A 20,247-nucleotide genomic window follows, 5' to 3' on the forward strand; every position below is an offset into this window, starting at 1 on the left:
CTCAAGAGTGTTCTCAAACGTTTTAAATTCTTTCGTTTAGTTCGCGAGTAATTCTCCCTCCCCTACTAGAAAATACCACAACAACGGTCGATCAAGAGCGGTCAGCAGCTATTTATAAAAACCAAAATGGCCGCCACGTGCAGATGCCTAAGGGTTTTCAAATTTCCAGTTAGATCGCTACTTTTACGGACGTTTTGCAGCCATGAATCTCCAGAAAGTAATGATAACATCCCCCCTTTTGATAATTACAAAGTTCAGGCGATATTAAAGAAAATCACGGGTCGTAACTTGGACAAAATATTCGCTGCACGGAGGCAAAATCTTGATGTCCCATCATACAAACTAATGACAGATGAAGAGTATTTGGAGGTAAGATATTTATTTTTTTTGGTCATCATTAGGAACTCTCAGATTTTCGAAAGATTTTCCTGCAAGTTATTAGAATAAATATTATATTAAACAGATAATAAATAATTAAATTACAATATTTAGAGAAAAAGCCACATCTTCATGTGGGTCCTATGCTATAAATTATTCTTTAAGAAATAGAATACATGTAGCGTGTTTCTATCGAGCATTAGCAACTACCAAGCTATGTTCCAGTGGAGATCTGTTAATATGATTGGTTCTTACATTGTTTTCTATTCGCCGAGAAACACAACAAGTTTTCTATGAGTCTTTTTTGTTGACTATTCGCTCATGGAGAACTTAGGCCTGTAGTCTAGTTGTTAGATAGAAACACAATTTTAAACTGTGCATATTTTCTTTGGGCTATTTTCTAATATTGTTTAGTCTTTAAGTGTACTAAATGTACTGTACCTTTAAATAACAAATAAACTGTGCCCAATCAAGAGTTTCATGTTTTATTGCCATCAATCACTGTAGCAGACCTCCCACGCAACAAAAGTTTACTTCAGGGGGGTCAAAAGGTCACGTCAATTGTGGGTTGTGATTGATGGTAGCCAAAAAATTATACTATTTTTAGTTAGGTTTTGCACTTCAGAGGATTGGTCAGTGGTTGTCATGCTGTCATGGCAGCTTTTGAGCCGGTCCTGAAAAGTGTTCCATTTTCTTCATAATGTTAGCTTTTTACTTAATTTTTTTGAATGTTACTAGTTTAAGTTTGTGACCGTCAACTATGGTATGTCATTGAAAGAGTCTGAGAGTTTGCATGTTATTGAAAGGCATAGTAGTATTAAGCTTTATATTTTAAACTCATATTAAAAGGGAATGTTTGCAATGTCTTAGGCACAACATGAAATCAAGGAGAAAGCTGCCAATGTACTTGAAATGCCACCAGTAATGGATGAGAGACAGGAGATAAATGAAGTTATTGAAGAGAATGATGAGCTAGCACATTTTTCGGAATCAAATTTTGTCTTTACAGATATCAGCACAAGTGTAGATGACAGAGTAAGAAACAAGTTTTTGTATAATTTTTTGTTTTTAAATGTGCAGTTCCAGAAAATATCCATACTCCCCCCTCCCCCACAGAAGGGTATGGGATTTCCTGGGAGTGTGGAAAGGGGGAAGGGGGATGTTTCTTTGAGACCAAAAAATCAAAAGAAATATATGGAGTTTAATTGGAATTTCCAGAGGGGTGGTGGGGGGGGGGGGGGGTCTTAGAAAAAATCCCTTCCATGGGGGAGATATGGATATTTTCTGAAACTCCACTATGTAGAGTGGTACAGTGATCACTTTGAGGAGTATTTGTGGGGCTGCTACTTGCATTTCTATATTTCTATGTTCTGTGGACACTGTTGGAGTCGACAGATGCATGTCAACACTATAAAGAAAATGTGGAAACACACAGTTAAGTGTTCTGCTGTCAGATCAGAGGAGTTGCTTGAAATTGCCTGCAAACCACTGCTCATATTCATGAAGCTTTCTCAAATTAATGTGAATAGAGGGATTCCCATCAATTTAATTTTCTTCTTGAACTATAAATGCAAGCACTAGTTACCTTTGAGAGTACTAATAATAACACTGTCAGTCTAAATTGGAAATACTTCAGTCAGCAGGAAGTATCTGAGAACCTGATTTTCACCCTTTCCTTTCCCACATTATGGGGTGGTGAATGATAAAAGCAAGACTTTGCGAGACTTCAGGTGAGACTAGCTAGCACATTTAGACTCTAGCCATTCAGACGTTCAGATGCAAACAAACAAATCAGGATTTGGAGACTTTCTTAGCCTTGCAAAAGTTTTTTTTTTTTTTTTCTTTTAAAAAAGGGTTTTAAAGGGCCATTTGCCACCCTTCATTAGCAATACAAAACAACCCACATACAATGTAGTACATAACATCTAAAGTAAGTTATCTAGAATATTATTTTATTTCCAGACAAGATCTATAACAATAAGAGAACCAAGTGGAAGGTTACGTAAAGCAACGTGGGAAGAAAGAGATAGAATGAATTTTATATACTTTCCCAAGCCCGGGAGAAAGTATGAAATGCCAGAACTTCTCAAGGATGAAGTACTTGAGGTAGTGTGAAGTTTTGTCCTGTTTATGTTACAGTTGTAAGAAACTTTGTAGTGTTTGCACTGGTTGCTAGTTAATGTTGGGTACATGTAGGTAAATACCAGAGGAGGCAAAATCTTTTACATGCATCCTCATGTAAGTTTATTCAATTTGTTACTGATTTATGACTTGCCATTAACAGGAAGAGTTATATGGATCTTAATTATGTGATATGCTTTTATTTGCTTGTTTAAATCTAAACGGGAAAGTGAAATGTAAATCGCAAAAGAAAAAGGATATCCTTTTTCATGACGTTTTAGCTGTCTGGAGAGGTGGAATTTCACATCCAGTTGGGTCAGAAACAACCCAAGCTGGAAGCCTGGGACTAGGCGGGCTGTAAAACCAAAACAAGAATTCACATATTTTGAACCAAGCAAATAGAAATTAAAAAGCAAGTGAAATATACTGGAAATTAGACACTCGTGAAAAAGCCACTGATGAGAATAGTTCTTGTAAGTGGCCACTAGAGTTGTAAGGGAAAGATGGTTGCCTAGGGGAGCTGGTGCAACTTACAATAAACATTGGTAATGCAAAAATACTACCAAATTATTATTTGTTTAATTATTACCTTGTACAATGCTGCGATAATGGCAATAACTGCATGTACACAGTACTGCATAGTGTGGTACTGGGACAGGCCCTTAATGATTAAAGAACAAATCATAATATTACAGCCAGCGGTAACATTAGCCTTAACAGTCTCACTGCAACAAAAAGTAGTGATAAAGTTTACAAATGTTTACAATTATTTTTCAAAGTGAGACCCAATTCCTTTACAGTGCCTGTTTACAGGAGTTTAAAAACAAAGAAAAAGTCTAGCTTATAAGCCCTCCAAGTGTCCACAGCCGCTTACAAGAATGTCCACTGAGGAGAATGAGTAAATAATTTATAGAGTTTGTATGGAGTTCAAACAGGGTTCTGGCTATTTACATAATTATTAATTGCAAACATTGATTGTTTTATTCTCTTCTTGCAGACTGTATTTCAACAGAACCGGCATGAAGACGTTCTTGACCTGGCCTGTGTACAGTTTGAGCCTGACTCAGCAGATTACATAAGGGTGAGTGGAGGTTATAATCTTAGCAGGAATGTTATCACAAAGAGCTCTCAGTACATTTCAGTCATTATATGTCTCAATTTCGGACCATGGGTCAAAAAACAGGGTTCTCAGTATAATTTTTCACAGGCAGCCAATAAAGCAATAACAGGTGATGTAAAGTGAGGCCTGAAAGGCCGAGCTAGGGGATTCCAGGAGCATGTACCCTGGAAAATTTTGAAATTGTAGGTTGTTGGTCTTCACTTAAGTGATCTATTAATCTCACCTAAGGGTTACAGTATGACTACTCTAACCAAGGCCACCTGACAAAATTTTCTACAAATTTAACAAATGAAAATGGTGGAAGTTAACAATAGTTTCCCAACAAATCACCCAAAATGAACACAAATCTGTTGCCTTTGTAATGTACAGCTTGATTACATACTAGATAATGTCTTGAAAAACTATTGTTAACCTCCACAATGTTAATTCGTTAAATTTGTGGAAAATTGTGTCGGGTGACCTTGGTTTGAGTATTCGCCCTGCATCTCTTGCTTAACTTTCTGTGGTCTCAGTCAACTTTTCTTTGGTTCTCTCTGATGGAGGTTGACAGAGGTCACAGAAAATTCAGACAAGTGAGAAAGAAACCATCAGTTTAAAAACTCTGTGAAGTGTTTTACAACTGTTGTTTTAATATACTAGGTTCACCACCAGACATATGAAGACATCTTCAGGGATAAGAAATTTGATGTTTTGAGATCAACATGCCATTTTGGAGGACTAGTTTATTATCTCGCAAAAAGTCAAAGGATTGTAGAAATACTGGATGACATGATGGAGAGAGAATTGTAAGAAATTGAAACTTGCTTGTTTGGACTAACATGACTTGTGTCTTTTAATACTAAGTTGTTTCAATTAAGTGATTAAGTAGTGCTGCCATAGCCCTTAGCATTCCCCCCCTCCCCCCCCCCCCCCCCCAGGTAATGCTGAGGGTGACAGATGACTTTCATTTCAGGCTAGTGATGTCAAAGTTATATCTTGCAAATGAAACACCTTTATTGGTCAGGACGATAACATACTGTTTGCACTTTGGCAACTTGGTGAAGAAAGAACAACGGAACATCCATACAGAGGCTCAAATTAGATCAAATCAAATTATAACAAATTGAAGTTGTGTTTTGCCAGAAAATATCCATACCCTCCCCATAAAAGGCTGTTTGGTTTGACCCCCACCCCTTCTTACCCCTCTGGAAATTCAAGTTTAGCTTTAAAATGTTTGGCTTTTGAGATGGCTGACCTCCTCGGAATGTTCTATGACCTTCCAGGGGAAATTTCATATCCATCACACTTAATGTTACTTATTTTACTGGCAGGTGGGATGATTGTATCCAAGTGGTGAGACTGCATCACCTCTGTCATCCAAAAAGCACGATAGCGGAACAGGCTCACCGTAATAACTTGAAAGGCTTTTTTATGGTTCGGGTAAGCATTGTTAGTACAGTAGATTTGGCTATATTGCATCTTTTCATGATACCTCAGTTAAGCTCCATATTATAAAGATTTTGATTATCTTGAGCCAAAAACAAAACAAAACAGGAGATTATGCATGTATTTTTATGTGGTTCCTCACCCCCATCTTGCATTTTTCTTATCTTGTTACAATCATGGTACGTTGTTTGGAGACTTACAGAATTTGTTAGCCAACAAAGCAGGTAGTTTTGTTGGGTCTTGTTACGTAGTAGCTAGATGATGCAAATTTTTGTAAGGTGTGCCTGTAGTTGGAGTTCAGCTGAATTGTAAGCTGTATTCAGCAGCAGCACCTAAATGAGCGATATCCTAATTTGTTGTTATCAACTCTTGTAGGCCTACATCAGAAGACATGGTTCACCAGGATTATTGGAAAAATTAGAAGATTACATGCTACAAGCAAATAGGGAGAAAGATGTAGAAAAGTCATGAAAGTCTGTAAATTAAAGGCAACATTTACAAAATAACCATGAATCCAATATCTGGTGTTTTATTAATTTAATTTGTTGCAGAGCCTGCTTAATAGACCATAGAATGCTCAAAAGTGAGTATACCACAAAGTTCTCAATATTTATCTGACATCATTTATATGGTCTACAAAGAGGAAAGACCATGGGAAGATGTGGTTGGTTTCTCTGATATATTTTTACAAAGAATTTGAAAGTTCGCTGAATTAAAGGGAAAATCTGAGTGAATTCTAAATGACCTGCTTGAAGCCTACAAATAGCTGGTTTTCACATGACATCACTAAAATTCAAACTACAAAACAATTGATCTTCCTGAGATTTTACTTTAATGATGTATAAGAGCAGCTGAAAACTAATATTCATAAAAATTTTCGCTCTGAATGGGTTCTTGGTTTTGTGAGACACTATGCTTGGATTTCAAAGCTTTTGCGTGACGCGGCATTTACATGACAGTGTCATTATGGTTAAAAAAGTGACTTATTTCAGGGAATTTGGCTACCTGAACAGTTCATGTCTTTGAAAAAGTATTATTTTAATGTTTTAAAGTTCCTTGAGGGATAAATTCACGCTTTTGTAGCAAAACTCAGTGACAGATGTTTCTGTTGGTTTCTGGCCGCCATGTTGGTGCCCATACAAATCTCAATAAATTTGGGTAAAAAATTTCTCTGCATATCTTGCATAAGAAAAATTGCTGTGACCAGAATCTTGGCGAGAGTCTTTGCATATTTACTTTCTTTCACTTCCCAGATTCTTGACTTAATCTATTGAACAGTTTTGATTTTTATTTTGATCTATTTTGAATGGCGTGACACTGAAAACCAGCAATTCGTTGGATATTACTTCAATGCTGTTTTAAGAACGGTGAGATAAGTAAATTCACATACAAAGCATTTTTTTTCAGCCCTGAGTTTTATTGATAGAATGGCCTAACTAACCTAACTGAGTAGTCATCCAGTATTTACACATCATGAAAGTGTGCTATAACAAGAACAGCAAATCAGAACATTTACATCAAATAAGAGTGTTGTCATCTGAATGCAATAAATGTAGTAATAATATTTATTTAAACTTTTATTCATAAACCGCTGTAAGACTTTCATCCTTTCCTCAGTAAGACCCCAAAACAGCACTCTGTGATCAGACACAATATTTTCCACTTTCAATTGTTCCTTTTTTGCCCAGTGTAAAGTAAAATAAGCATTCTAATAGGTACAAAATTGTCATAAAACCTACAAATGCTAGGATTAAAGTTCCTTTGCAGCCATAGTGGGCTGCCAGTGAGTGCTTCAATTGTGCATTGATTGATTGATAATGTTGATCCAAGTAAAAGCTGTTAAGGAGACTATGGTTGTCTTGACTCCAGAAGGCAAACCTACAGGTATAAATTTTTTCATAACTTCACACAGAGCTGCCTCAACAGAACTGTCTGGACACTTGCCAAAAGAACTAATAACATTTTACCGACAAATGCATGAAATTGGTTATCATGCTCTTCTGTCATGTCAAATGAAAAAAAGGCAAGGCTCACCATTCTTTGCCAAACAGAAATACTTGGGTTAAATATACACTGACAATTATTAGTAAAAACTGTAACAGAATGATCAGTTTTTGATACCATGCACAAAGAGATAATGCCATAACTTAGTTTCCTTGGCAAAAGCCTCTAATCATATTTTTCCCCTAAGTTAAAAGCTCATCACAGTGCCTTGTCAGAATTAACATTTTCATATTTAAGAATAAACCAAGAAGTTCTACATGACCAGCATATACAGTCACATCTTGATTTCCATCTTATTTTATTATCCAGACTTTCCAAATAGCATCAGGACTTTTTATGTGGTCCTGAATACCACAGTTCCCCTTCTTTCCTGTATTTGATTACACAGACTCTTGCTTTTCCAGACTTTTTTTCAAGTCCTTACTAGTCCAAGCCTATGTTTTGAAGGTGCAACTGTATTCAAACTGGTCATAAACTTTCTCCAAACAAGCAGCAAAACCACAAAGTACTGGTAAGTTACTGATTTTGCTGCAGTTTAAAGAAAGACTCATTGATATAATTTTGTGGGAGTAAATACCAAAATAAATCATTTGGTTTGAATGAAACAAATAAATAAATCAAATAAGATGTTACTAGATATATTAATTGTGCAAAACTGATTTTCAGAATAAAGTACTCCAAACTGATTTATATATTCAAATAACATTATAAATAATTGCAGCAAATATTAATATAATGTACTACAATGCGACATCTGTGCCTCTAGCAAGAATTAACATGTGCTATAACAAATAGAGGCTAGAACTTACAGTTACGGTAGAATCCCCCCATACAAACACTTCATGTAGATAGCTGGTCGCTTTGTTCAGCTGTAATATCTGAACAAAATTTCAATCCTTAAAACAAATTGTATCAAATGTGCCTTAAATGCGACCATCCTATTAACTGACCATGGAGCATGACTCAATGTAACTTTTGTCAAAACTAGCTATCGTACAGAATAAATGAATGACTGCTAACAGTAACATAACAACTATTTTATGTAATATGTAACTTTGCTGAATTACCAGCTGGCCCAACCATTAATGATTATAAGCTACAAGCCTGGTAGAGACGAACAAAACTCATCACTGACTAAGCAAGCTTTGCATTTCAGTGAGAATTGAATATATTGACAACAAATCACAAATTCAATAATAATTATAAAGCTAATCAGCTTAGCTAACAGGTCAACCCAGCGTGGGCTCAGTCCAATTTCTTGGAAATTATGCCAAGGTTGCTTTTTACCCAAAACAGATTCAATACTGGAAACTCTCCATCTACAGTGCTGTTAATTAAAATGGTTTAACTTGTCACAATCACTGGATGCTTTCATTATGCCAGAACGACTGGTCAGAGACCAGAGGGCTACCCAAGGAAAAATGGAATGACATTTTCTGATCAAACATTTTTTTTCCTTTTCAAAATTCCCTACATAACTGAAATCTACTGAAGAGAAGTAGGGCAATGAACCTCTTTGTCAAAATGGAATGGCAAACTTCGGTTGGACCGGCAACTTTTCTGACACCTCTAGCTTAAAACTCCTAAAGACTAAAGGACCGATAGGCCATGCTTTCACAGTTTGTATTCATACTGAAAATCAAAATCAAGTGAGCTAAATATTCCGGTTGGAATGAGCTGAAACAGACCTTTCCATTTGACTTCTGACCGAAATTTCCAGAATCTTTGGCATAATGGAAAGCACACACTGACAAGACAAAAAATCTAGAACTAAACAATGGTGACTGCCCATTTGCACACAGCAAAATATAATCTATGTTGTAATATTATCATTCATTTGAATGTACACTTCATTTCACCTATGCGATGCAAATAATCATTGCATTTACTACTCTAATATAATCAAAATACAATTTTCAAGATAAAACAACTATGTCAATCAGCATTTGTTAGTTGTGGGCAATTTTGTCACAAATAAGATAACTGAATTTATCCCTTATGCTTGTAAATTAATAATCAAGCTACATAAAAAAAAAAGCAAAATTCCACAACTAATGACTACTACTTTCTCTCCTATTCAACGTAATTTGTAGCATTTTTTTTAAGGTTTGACACTTATAAGCTGTCCAGGCAATGTTAATTTTTGTAATAAAAAAAACCTTTGCCTTTGGTAGCTTACATTCAGTGGAATCATCATATTGATCATGAAATTCAGTTACTCATTACCTAATAAAACAGGTATTATCTATCACTCTAACAGACCGTATTTGTATTTCTCGGTATTTATTATTATTATTTTTTTTAAAGATTCCCCATGAGGCAGGTGGGCACAGAAAAGAACACTAGTTCCCCTACTAGGTAAACCCACCAACTAACCATCACCCTAAAAAATTGGTAACCCAATCCCTAGCTTGCAATAGAGGCTTGTGTGGAGGAATATCATTAAAAAAAGATTAAGATGGAATCCACCAGAAGTTTGAGTGACAAGTGGACAAAAACTTAGTATCAAGATTATTTACATTGTATTGCAAACTTCTGTATGACTGTTTTAAATATCTTCTAGCAACACCAAATGTTGAAAACGAATGTTGAACTTCATATGAAATACTTGAAAGTACTGGTGAATTGAAACTGATGATGAAATTTTGCCTGTGTTTGCACAAGTTCTCTGAACTTTGAAATTTATCTTCTCTCATTCCTGTAAGAAATCATTTTCAGTGTTATTTCAGGCACTTATTTATGTATTTAGCTTTAAGAAAATGTAAAAATGACCGTAAAATACTTAAAATTATTCTGCTACCAGATTTTGGTCCACTAAATCCTGAAATTGCTTGATTTTCTATCGGATTTCGTCTTAGTGTCATTTGCATTTGAAAAGACTCCTGCATTAGCCTCAGTTGCAAGCTAGTTCCAGTCCAATAATGAGAATACAACTACATTTGTATGCTCTATTAGTATTTGCATTATTCTCAAATAATAATAACGATACATTTCCATTCACAGCATTTAACTCATAACTGGAAATGACGAGATCTAAATTCCATTAGAACATTTTTATATAAAAATAGATTCATACAAAATACAAAATGAAACTGTTTCAAAGAGAAAACCTTTCAATTTATCAAAATACACAGCACTGCCAAAAAGCAGAATTTTTAAACAAAAGCTCTTGGTTTATAAAAAAGTACATGCGTTATATTTTTAAAGAAAATAGCTTACTTCTTCGCAACTTTTCACAATTGAAAAAAAAGAGCGCCTGACTGCGGGTTAGAAAAATAATCATGTTAGACACTCCAAAGCATCACAAAATTAATGCCGGTAATATACTGTCAACTTCAATGTCATAACAACATCTAACTACAACACCAGAAAAATTGGTATTTTCAGTGCAATTCCTGTAATTAACTAGCAAAATTAGTAACATCATTTGCCATAAAAAAATGCCTACAAATATTATTGTAATAACACAAGATAGTGACAGCAAATATTACTAAGCATCCATTTATACACCTGGGTGGAGAGAGGCACTGTGAGAGTAAAGTGTCTTGCCCAAGAACACAACACAATGCCCTTGACCAGGGCTTGAACCCGGACTGGTCAATCCAGAGGTGAGCACAACAACCATGTGGCCACTGTGGCTCCCAAAAACATCAAATACTAAGGAATAATAATTACTAGCAATTTACAGATGAAACAACTATAATTATTACTAGTAAATAATAATTAATAATTAATTCAATGTAAAATACAAGATTATTGTAGTGCACCTGTCACGTACATTAGTAGGTAGTTTATAATATGCCAAGTGTTAAGTAATTAGTCTCAAGCTGGAACATACAAAAACAAAACTGCTGATAAAAATTATGCTTACAAAAAGTATTTTGTATGAAAGAAACATGTTCAAAAACATGTTCACAAGCCTGCAAATAACAGTTGGTCATCGGACAATTGTCTGGTAAATTTGAGGTTTTGACAGGTAAAAACTTAGCCTGGTCGGACACTGACTGGGCATTTCTGCTAGATGAAAAAGAATTTGATTGGAAATTTGTTGCCGAATATGGAATGAGTTATTTTATTATACTGCCACACAATACTACACAAAAAAGCTTGTGATCAGTTTCATCTTTATTCCATATCTGAGAATTCTATCATGCCCAAAGCGTTGTCTCAAATGTCACGTCGAATTGCAGACATGCCACAGCAGCTCCACTATTCAGGCTATGTGTTAATTTACCCATTTTGCGGTGGTGTCTTGAAAGATTGGGAAGCCCCATTTAGTCTGAATTACATTTGTCTGAAAAACTACTTAAATCTGAGGTCCTATACATGTATGTTGTTACTCGTTGTTTGCTATCTGCAAGTGTTGTGGAATTAATTTTCTGTCATAATTTGACCCGACTAAAATATTATGCAAATTGGATACACAGTCCAAATTCTCACGTTTCGTTTATCTGAATGCAATCGCTTTCAAAAACTTTAAAATCACTAAAACTAAACCAAATGTATTTCCAGTCCATATGATCCAAAATCAGTTAGCTTTTTACAGTTTTTTGTTAAGTCTGTGGTTCAATATATTTTGAATTAGTTTCTGTGCCACAGACATGTTTTTTTCAAAAGTGTGAATGTACAGACTAGTCATGCTAACTATGCATATTTTTTTATTCAATTGACCCCAAAAATTTTCAAGGGAAACTTGCCTTTAGAAAAAGTCGAAGAATTCATTTCAGCCAATTTTATTTTCAAGTCTCTGAATGTTATTGTGAATGAGTTATTAAACTGACAAGCTGTCCACGCGTGAAACTTGTTACGCGGAAAATATGGAATACACATGTGACCAATTGAGTGAAGGGAAACTAGGGGTATAAATGTTTGTAAATTTGTCAATTTTCAACAGGTAAAATAATACCTGACTTGATGTAAAGGTCCCCTTTGTGGTGCTAGTATCGAGTTTACACTCAGTTGACTTTACTTTTAAGCCATTTGAATTTGCAACCAACATTTTGGCAAAGGGTCTACACTGAAATACCAAAATGTCTCAAATGTCTCTTATATTTAGTTTCTGACTACAAAAAAAATTTGTCCGACCAGACTGGCTTTTTGTCAGGTCAAACCTTGTCCTTGGCCTGACAAATAACCTGCTTATAGACAAACATTATTTGCAGGCTTGTGTTCAGTATTGCTCATTACACATCTACTTCACCCCTGCTTTTTGGCGTTGTGAGATAAGGCTTTAAAACGGCCAAGGCATCGTCTCGTTCAAGTTGCTGTATTAAATGGTACAACTCAAACACTGTTGCGCCACTTTTATGCTCCCAGTCTTGTAGAAGTCTTTGTGTAGCTTCTGTTGGTGTCAACTCCAGGTTCTGTGTGAAGGAGGTACTGTACCCCATCAGCCCTGCAAGGTACTTCCAATTCCTTCCTTGTTTGGCATTCAAATAAGTTGCCAAATCTTCTGTCACAGAAGCAGGCAAGCTGCTAAATTTCCTATTGTTCTCTGACAAAAATAGAGTAAACAAGTTAATTTATTACAAAGAGCACGAAATGATTATTATTATCGTAAAACACATTATAGTTCCGCTTATCAGATTAAGATTACGGCCTAAAAACAGATGGAGGCATTATGACACCAGTGAATGTGAATGTATGTGGCCACCCTCAAGAAATGGGAGGTGGCCGCTTAAAAGGGGTTGGCTGCTTAATAGAGGTTGGTGTACTTTTTCACCCTCTTAGTTGTGACGAAAAAATTGGCTAGAGTGCAGCAAGCTGATGGCCCGACAAATCTTAACCCGATTTGACCCCGACAAAAAATCTGCAGTTCTAAGACTTGTAGAAAATTGGCTAGTGTGCAGCAGACTTAAAGGGAAAACAGAGAAAGGCCAAGCATTACTTCAAGTGCATTGACTGGAATTAGAGCAGCCATTCATCACCCTCTAACCTGTGCTCTACTGAACTGAAACATAAACATTTTGCAAGACAGCAAATTCATGTCTGCCAACAAAATGTTTGAAATGAAGGCAAGCTATTTATGAAAGAAAACAATGCGAAACCAAAACACAAATCATCTATTCAGTCAGGAGACAGATAGAAATTGAATCGATACTTCATGGAAGGGCAGAACAAGAATGGCCTTGTAGTATCATTTGCACCCTCGTTCTGCTTGGGCCACAAATAAACTATATGCCCTCCAAAAGTCAAGTGATTGTCCTATTCATGTCACCAATCTGACTTAATTGTAAAAGGAAATTAAATGTATTGTGACTGACAGTAACATAAAAACATAACAATATTCTACCTCTTATAAGTAACTCTGACTTTGGTTTAGCAATGGTAGCAACTGCAAAAAGAGAAAAGAAGAAGTTCTGTTACCCTAAATGCAAGCTTGCCACTTCACTGTGAACCACCACCCTTAATCTCAGGGTTACCCTCAACATTAAGTTTGCCAGTACCCTTTTATACACCTGGGTGGAGAGAGGCACTGTGAGAGTATAGTGTATTGCCCGAGAACACAATGCAATGTACCCGGCCAGGGCTCGAACCTGGACTGCTCGAGCCAGAGACGAGCACACTAACCATGAGACCACCGCACCTACCACAACAACAGCAATTGGTGTAAATTTACAAACGTTCTATCACGGATGCCATTCTCTGATTGGCTACACTACTCACTATCTATTCTGAGTAGTGAGTGAGTGGCCTAGCAGTGTGCGCTTGTTAACAAACTGGCCGCTGCCTCTTTGTGTTTTCAAGGTGTCTCTGAAGAGGATTAAAGTGCCACTGAAACGAAATTTTCGTACTCTCTTTTATTAGCCCAATTTGTAGTTTCAAACGTGCTTAAAATAATGGTGAACTTTATTTCTGTCAAATCCTAACGGAAAGTGCTTTTTTTAGCTGCTGAAATCGACTTTTTGGAGCAAAACTGTGTCCGGGCTCTGGAACCGAATTTAAGGACCTTGTAACGTCACTGGTTGTATTCACGCAAGAAGCGCTATAGATTCTCTCTTGTTTTCACTTGAGTTATTCAAGTCTATTTTTCATATTGTCGATACCTGCTAGTTTTCTACCTTGTAATTTCTGTCCAGTCTTGACAGGAAATACATATCATGAACGTTGGAGGGCGCCAAAGAGTGTAGATTCACCAAAATAAATGCTACTGATTAGAACAGCTCAGTTACTTTTCGAACATCTTGAGTACTCGATTGGAATTTCGAAGACGAGTGTGGCAACTTTTATATCACGTCCTAAAGCCTAAACACGATATTTAGTCGTCTGTTTTCAGCCTGGTTCTGAAATTTGGATTCTCACGTTTATCTAACGTCTATTACACAAGGTTTGAATATATCCTTGGCAACTTTACTGCAGTAAAAGCCGTAAGCGCATCAGCCATCCACACAATCACGAAGTTATTAACGGTCCACAAGCTTTGAGTCAAGTACTTCTTTGTACACAGAGGGCATCTTTTTATGATACTAATAAGTGAGAGTTCTTGTGGTAGACAAAATGTGTCTTTGAAAATTGTGATCCACAGCAGGGTTTGCTTTATTGTCGCATACGTATCAGTGTAAACAAAGCGCGAATTTCGCTTCTCTTTTACACGTATCTCCCAATTGCAATATTTCACGGTCGATGGATTACTTTGAGTTCTTTAGCACATACTTATGTCTATGATCTTCATTTAATGGTATCCAAATTCAAAGCAATTCGTTAAAACGTCACTAGTTTACACTCCTTTCGAAGGTTTATTAAACAGAATTTGAACTAATTTGCATATATCACCTTTTGCCGTCGACATTGTCACGCTTTCTCTCGTTTCCTGAAAACATACCTGTAAGGTCATGGCAGCTTAGTTTACCTTTATAGTTTAAATTCGCTCCCTCACATAAAAGAAGAGGGTTTCTTAAATTGTTGCTGATTTGATAACTTGTAGGATGTAACAGATGCAACTGGACTAAAGGTCACTGTAGCACAATCTCGTCCGCGGTGAAACTCACAAAGCGTCCGGTTTCCTCGAAGCGAAGCGACTCGAAACTCGAAGTGTTGTTGCTGCGATTCGTGCAGCAGCAGTCCGGATAATAATTTCAAAAGCTGCTTTCTCTTGTTTTCATGTCATTTTTACTTTATGAGTGTAGGTATTGTTTAATTGAGTGGTGGCCATTTCACCAAGAGTCCCGATCATTTTGCGATCTAAGAACTCCCACTCGTTTGCTTGCTTACATAAAATATCCTGCAAATATCCAATTAAATAGACTGAAAAGCCCCAGGATCGACTCTCCACCTCTTCTTGTCTAAGGCTACTGTGATTATCTGCTTTACAGCTCTGAGATGTCCTTAAGATGTTTTTTGGGGGGCTTTGAATAGTATTCTCTTCTCCCATAATCACTCTAAATTTTCAGCGCGGCATGAGAGTAATACAACCAGTGACGTCACTAGGCTGTTTTGGCCGCGCCAAGATGGCCGCCAATTTTGGGCTTAACCAGCCAACTTCGAACGGCTGAAAAAGCAGTTTTCGCTTACCGTATGCGAAAAAAAAGTCCGCAAAAATCACACATACGAAAATTTCGTTTCAGTGGCACTTTAAGATAAAATTTTGAACGACTTAGTAGATTTATACTAAAACAATTGGATTATTTGCTCTTGATTTCTGTACGTGATAGTTGACTCGGGCAGCACCCTCGCAATAGAAATCTTGATCTCGTAATCTAATTATTTAAAAATATACACAACAATGGAAGAAACTATCAGGTTTACAGACTATACACAGAACATGCTGAGAGTTAACTTAACTTGATTGAAAACACACCTTTGCCTGCAGTTGGAGTTGGAGTTGGAATCTTGTTTTTGGAAACAAATTTCTTGGCTTTTGACCATGTTAAAAGGAGAACAATACAAGACAACAGAGCAACAAGAACTAAGAGGAACCATGCCACACCATCACTAAATGTCTGGGGTTCACAAGAATGTGGTACCTTGCTTGCATCATCTAGATAAAAAAAAAGATAATAACATTCTGGTAACTGTTTTCTGGTTAATTTGTATAAGTACTGGTAATTATTTGATTAAATGCCCAACCTCGAATAAGCGCCCACCCCCTGCCACCCTCTGCGTTCAAGAAAATGATCCATTTGCTGCAGTTATGCTGCCAGACATCGAGGAGGCAGCACCAGAGAGTTTGCTAATTGACCTTAGTGACAATGAGATAAGAGGAAACTTTTAATGAAGAGGTAAAATTCTGCTTTGGCACAACTTCACATTAAATGTGAAGATGCAAAGATTTACACATGCCTTGTGTTTCATTAAGCATATGAGGCTGCTGGGCACTTAAGTTATATTTTCAGCAAGTTTATTTTGCAACAAAACGATATTTAATAACAAAATTTTTGTTATTAAATATCGTTTTGTTGCAAAATAAACTTGCTGAAAATATAACTTAAGTGCCCAGCAGCCTCATATGCTTAATGAAACACAAGGCATGTGTAAATCTTTGCATTGAAAATGAATAGTCTGACCCCCACTGGTCAGACTATTGTAGGGTTCTCATTAATTCCTGAAGAAGATGGCTGACATTGATTCAAGTAACGTACAGACAAGCCTCTAGGAAGTCTGGGGGCATGCTCCCCTAGAAAATTTTGAAATTGAGAGGCTCTGATATGCTAAATTATGCATTCTCTCATTGCATCATGTATTCTCTCTCTGCAGACAGCAGCCCCCTAAACCATCCCAATAGTGCACTCTGCATTAAAAAGCTCAAAATGTCAAGAATATTAATTGATTTCAAAGCCTTTTTGCAATTTTTATTCTACAGCACTAGCATAACTGGAAACATACACCACACCCTGACCCCATTCCCCTTCTATAGTTACAGCCTTGACTGTCCTGAGACAAGGACAGTCAAGATTTAGTCACATTCCAAAAAATCTGTGTTTTTCCTAAAGTACTCTTAACAACATATACACATATTATTTCACGAAAAGTAGGTGGCTCAAAAATCAAAGTTTCCAGCTTTTTTAGCCACCTGCCAGCACTAAATGAGAACCCTACTACTGCAAAATAAATGAAATCATGGCAAGCAATGAGTCACCTCTCCAGCTTGTAACAAATTTATTGTAAGCTGGCAAGTTGTAATACGTCAATAAGTAACATCACCTTTCTCTATCCGAGATCTTGACCCTTTAGTTCCTGAGCTTGGTTCTGGAGTCAAGTTAGCTGGCAATACTGTTGGCATATTGACTTTCTGTGAATGTGGAGGAGTGACAAGAATCAGAGCTGTACTACAGACCGTGTTCTTCAGAATTGTGCATTCTGACTTCACAACTTCTCCTTGGCGACAGCGGCTGCAGGTAACACAGATACTGTTCCTGGAGTATTTGCCCTGGAAGAATTGAGGACAAAATAGTCACCAAATCAGCAAGATCATGGCATTCACAAAAAAGGGAGATTGTTTGGTTTGGAATTATTCAGCAAATCATAGATTATATCAACAAGATCCATTTGAAAAACAATTTACATTGATAGTGTAATTTCTGTTGCACACTAATTAACACATTGAGCAATAAATATGGACTTGGCAAGTGTATCTAGATTGTGTTACCCAGATTGTTACTAATATTTCAGTCTCTTCTACACTGATACAGTTCAAGGTAAAAGTGTTTTTTTGGCAGGAGCTCTGATTTTGTCTGCTAAATGTCCCTTGTTTGATTATAGTGGTACAGTACAGGTCTTGTACTCAGTACCTCCTTTGAAAAGGCCAGTGCAGAGACAAAGCTATGTAGACAAAAATTCAAGACTTAAGACAACTATATGTTGAAAACCCAATTGTGTCAATTTGAATGGCAAGGAGAATCAAGATGTTGATAACTGTGGGGATTTAAATTTCTGCCTACCTCTGGGCACTTCTCACACTTTGTGTCCTCATCTGTTTTACAGGGGGAAGTTGTTTGCTCGCCTGGGTCACATTTTTTACAATCTTTACACCGTAAAGTGTTACTGTTCCAGTATTTATCATCTGGACATTCACATCGACTGTTTGACGTCGGTGTGCACGGCTTCAGGATCTTTCCACTAGCACTATCACATTTCACACTTGTACATTTTTCACAAGAAGTGTAGTTGTTTGGTATGGCAGTGAATTGGTCTTTAGGACATGCCTGGCATTCAGTACTGGAATCCTGCCCACAGTCCTTCATGCGATGTTTGCCCGCTGGGCATAGTAGGCAACATAATCCAGTTTCCTGTGATTTAAACTCGTTCACACCACAAGTATCGACAAAACTAAGACACTGCAAAATATCAAGGCCATAAACAGAAAACTGAAAAGGGTATATTGAGAACTACACATATGTGAATGTTTGTCCAAACCCCATGTGGCTGATAATTTGTGACAGAATATTGATCTGACATTTCAAATGCCACTTTTGAAAACCTGCAGGTCAATTCCGCTGGTTGCATTTTTCGCCAGTGGTACCAGGTTATTGTTGTGGCCTCACTACATTAAGCACAAATAAGTGGCTATTTTTCTCAGATTTGCTGTAACAATCTTGTGCTTTCAGTGATCTTTAGCTCTGGACATCACCAGAATTACTTTCAGTAGTCTTTGTAACAATCTTCAATGCAGGTTGGCAGGTTTTAATGGGGTCAATAACTACCACATTATGATAAATTATCACTTAGTGTGTATGTCAGTGGAAGGTTCAACTAATAACTTAGACTTTCTAAAAGTCCTTTCCTTTCCAATAATTCTTTCCTGGCCTTTTGGTTTTACTGTTGGGCGCTCACATAGGATTAAGCAAAGGTCAACCTATGGCGAGTCTACCAACGACTACAATGGAAAAAAAATATTCAGAGAGCCACCTGTCATGGTTATAGTTAAAGTAACAAGTTATTCAGTTTTAGCAGCTGTCTATGTTGCTTCAAGACAACACTCTTTACCTTTGTGACTGAATCACAGAATATTTCACAAAATTTCCAACTGTCTCAGTCAAGTTTATGATGACTTCTGATAAGAATTTAATTCTCTCATAATTTATACTGGACATAGTATCACCTGATTAATTTGACTTTTTCAGATTCCATTTGAAATTATGCTAATTTGGCTATGCTGACCGTTATTACAGAATATCAGTTAATAAATAAGCATGGAATTATTGTAAATTTAAAATGATAATTTAAACAGCAATCTTGCAATGGTAAAAACCTTAGCCTGTGTTTGTCTTTTGAACAACTGTTGACTTAAGAAGCATCAGCCAGTCACCAATTAAGATGAATTCTGTAGTTAATACAAAGATGGTGATTGATTCATTCTTGCTTCAAAAACAGACCTCAAATCCTTGGGCAAAATAGTCCAAATTCTTTCAAAACAGTCATAATAAACAACGACAAGCAAAAATGTCTTTAAAAATATATATATTGTTCATTTGTGACAAATCACCTTCAGTTGATAGTAATAAAGTTAAAAATACAGACCTCTCAAACTTTGAGTAAGACACAAACACAAAGTACAATAGCTTTTATGCCTTCAAGAAAATTAAACTTACACAACTTCTCAATACAATTAAACTGATTAAAGTGTATACAAGTTTACAGATTTGAGCGACAGGAAATGCAAATGGCACAAATAAATTACTTGTTACGTCGATAAGATCAGTATCAACCAACTACTAGGAAACAAAGAAGAAAGCCAGCAAAAATATATCCTCCTTACGAGTTATAGCCCCCCCAAAAGCAAAATGCTAATGAATCTCGCAGGGGCATGCCAGTTCACGTCCCTTGCTGTGAAAGAACAGTCGACCAAAACTTGCTTTCCGAAGCAAAATTTAATTTGTCGTTATGACGTGACACTCTAACAGAGCTCATGAGCTCAAGCCGAAAGCATCTACAACGGTTTTGTGTCATAACGGATAACTCTTACCCAAACTAAAACAAATCGGCAAATAAGTGGTAATCGATCAAGTGGGTGTGCATATTGAACAGGCAGCCTGCGTGGATTTGTGTCAAGTTTGTGAAGGAATTCACGAGCGGTCGACGGCGAATCCAGTCTCATATCGGTTGCATATTCCCTTGGAATACAGAAGAGATATGAAAGATAGTCGTACTTACCAAGAAAAACGGGAAAAATGCGAAAAGCCAACGCATTTTTTCTACGAACTACATCGCAGGCAGCGTAGACGACATGAAAGGACACCCCAAGGCGAAAGAAATGATGTAGT

The 20,247-nt window shown here is 36.7% G+C and overlaps 2 protein-coding genes across 2 annotated transcripts; one reads left to right on the top strand and one right to left on the bottom strand.

Annotated features, from left to right (window-relative positions):
• The first annotated feature begins 102 nt into the window (after nucleotides 1–102).
• On the top strand, nucleotides 103–6,234 carry LOC145482219 (small ribosomal subunit protein mS22-like). The gene is made up of 7 exons (XM_081460840.1): nucleotides 103–369; nucleotides 1,249–1,413; nucleotides 2,341–2,484; nucleotides 3,497–3,580; nucleotides 4,259–4,404; nucleotides 4,930–5,038; nucleotides 5,420–6,234. The coding sequence occupies exons 1-7, from the start codon at nucleotides 127–129 to the stop codon at nucleotides 5,513–5,515; spliced, it is 987 nt and encodes a 328-aa protein (XP_081316966.1). The 5' UTR covers nucleotides 103–126; the 3' UTR covers nucleotides 5,516–6,234.
• Nucleotides 6,235–6,662: 428 nt separating this feature from the next.
• Nucleotides 6,663–20,243, bottom strand: LOC145482217 (tumor necrosis factor receptor superfamily member 16-like). Its single transcript, XM_081460837.1, has 7 exons — nucleotides 20,138–20,243; nucleotides 17,926–18,321; nucleotides 17,189–17,414; nucleotides 15,846–16,025; nucleotides 13,341–13,382; nucleotides 7,886–12,542; nucleotides 6,663–7,852 (listed from the first exon to the last, which is right to left on the bottom strand). Exons 1-6 carry the CDS (start codon nucleotides 20,171–20,173, stop codon nucleotides 12,232–12,234), a joined length of 1,191 nt encoding a protein of 396 aa, XP_081316963.1. The 5' UTR covers nucleotides 20,174–20,243; the 3' UTR covers nucleotides 6,663–7,852; nucleotides 7,886–12,231.
• Between the last annotated feature and the right edge of the window lie 4 nt (nucleotides 20,244–20,247).

The sequence above is a fragment of the Orbicella franksi genome, chromosome 3 (assembly GCF_964199315.1).
Source record: "Orbicella franksi chromosome 3, jaOrbFran1.1, whole genome shotgun sequence".
Classification (NCBI taxonomy): domain Eukaryota; kingdom Metazoa; phylum Cnidaria; class Anthozoa; order Scleractinia; family Merulinidae; genus Orbicella; species Orbicella franksi.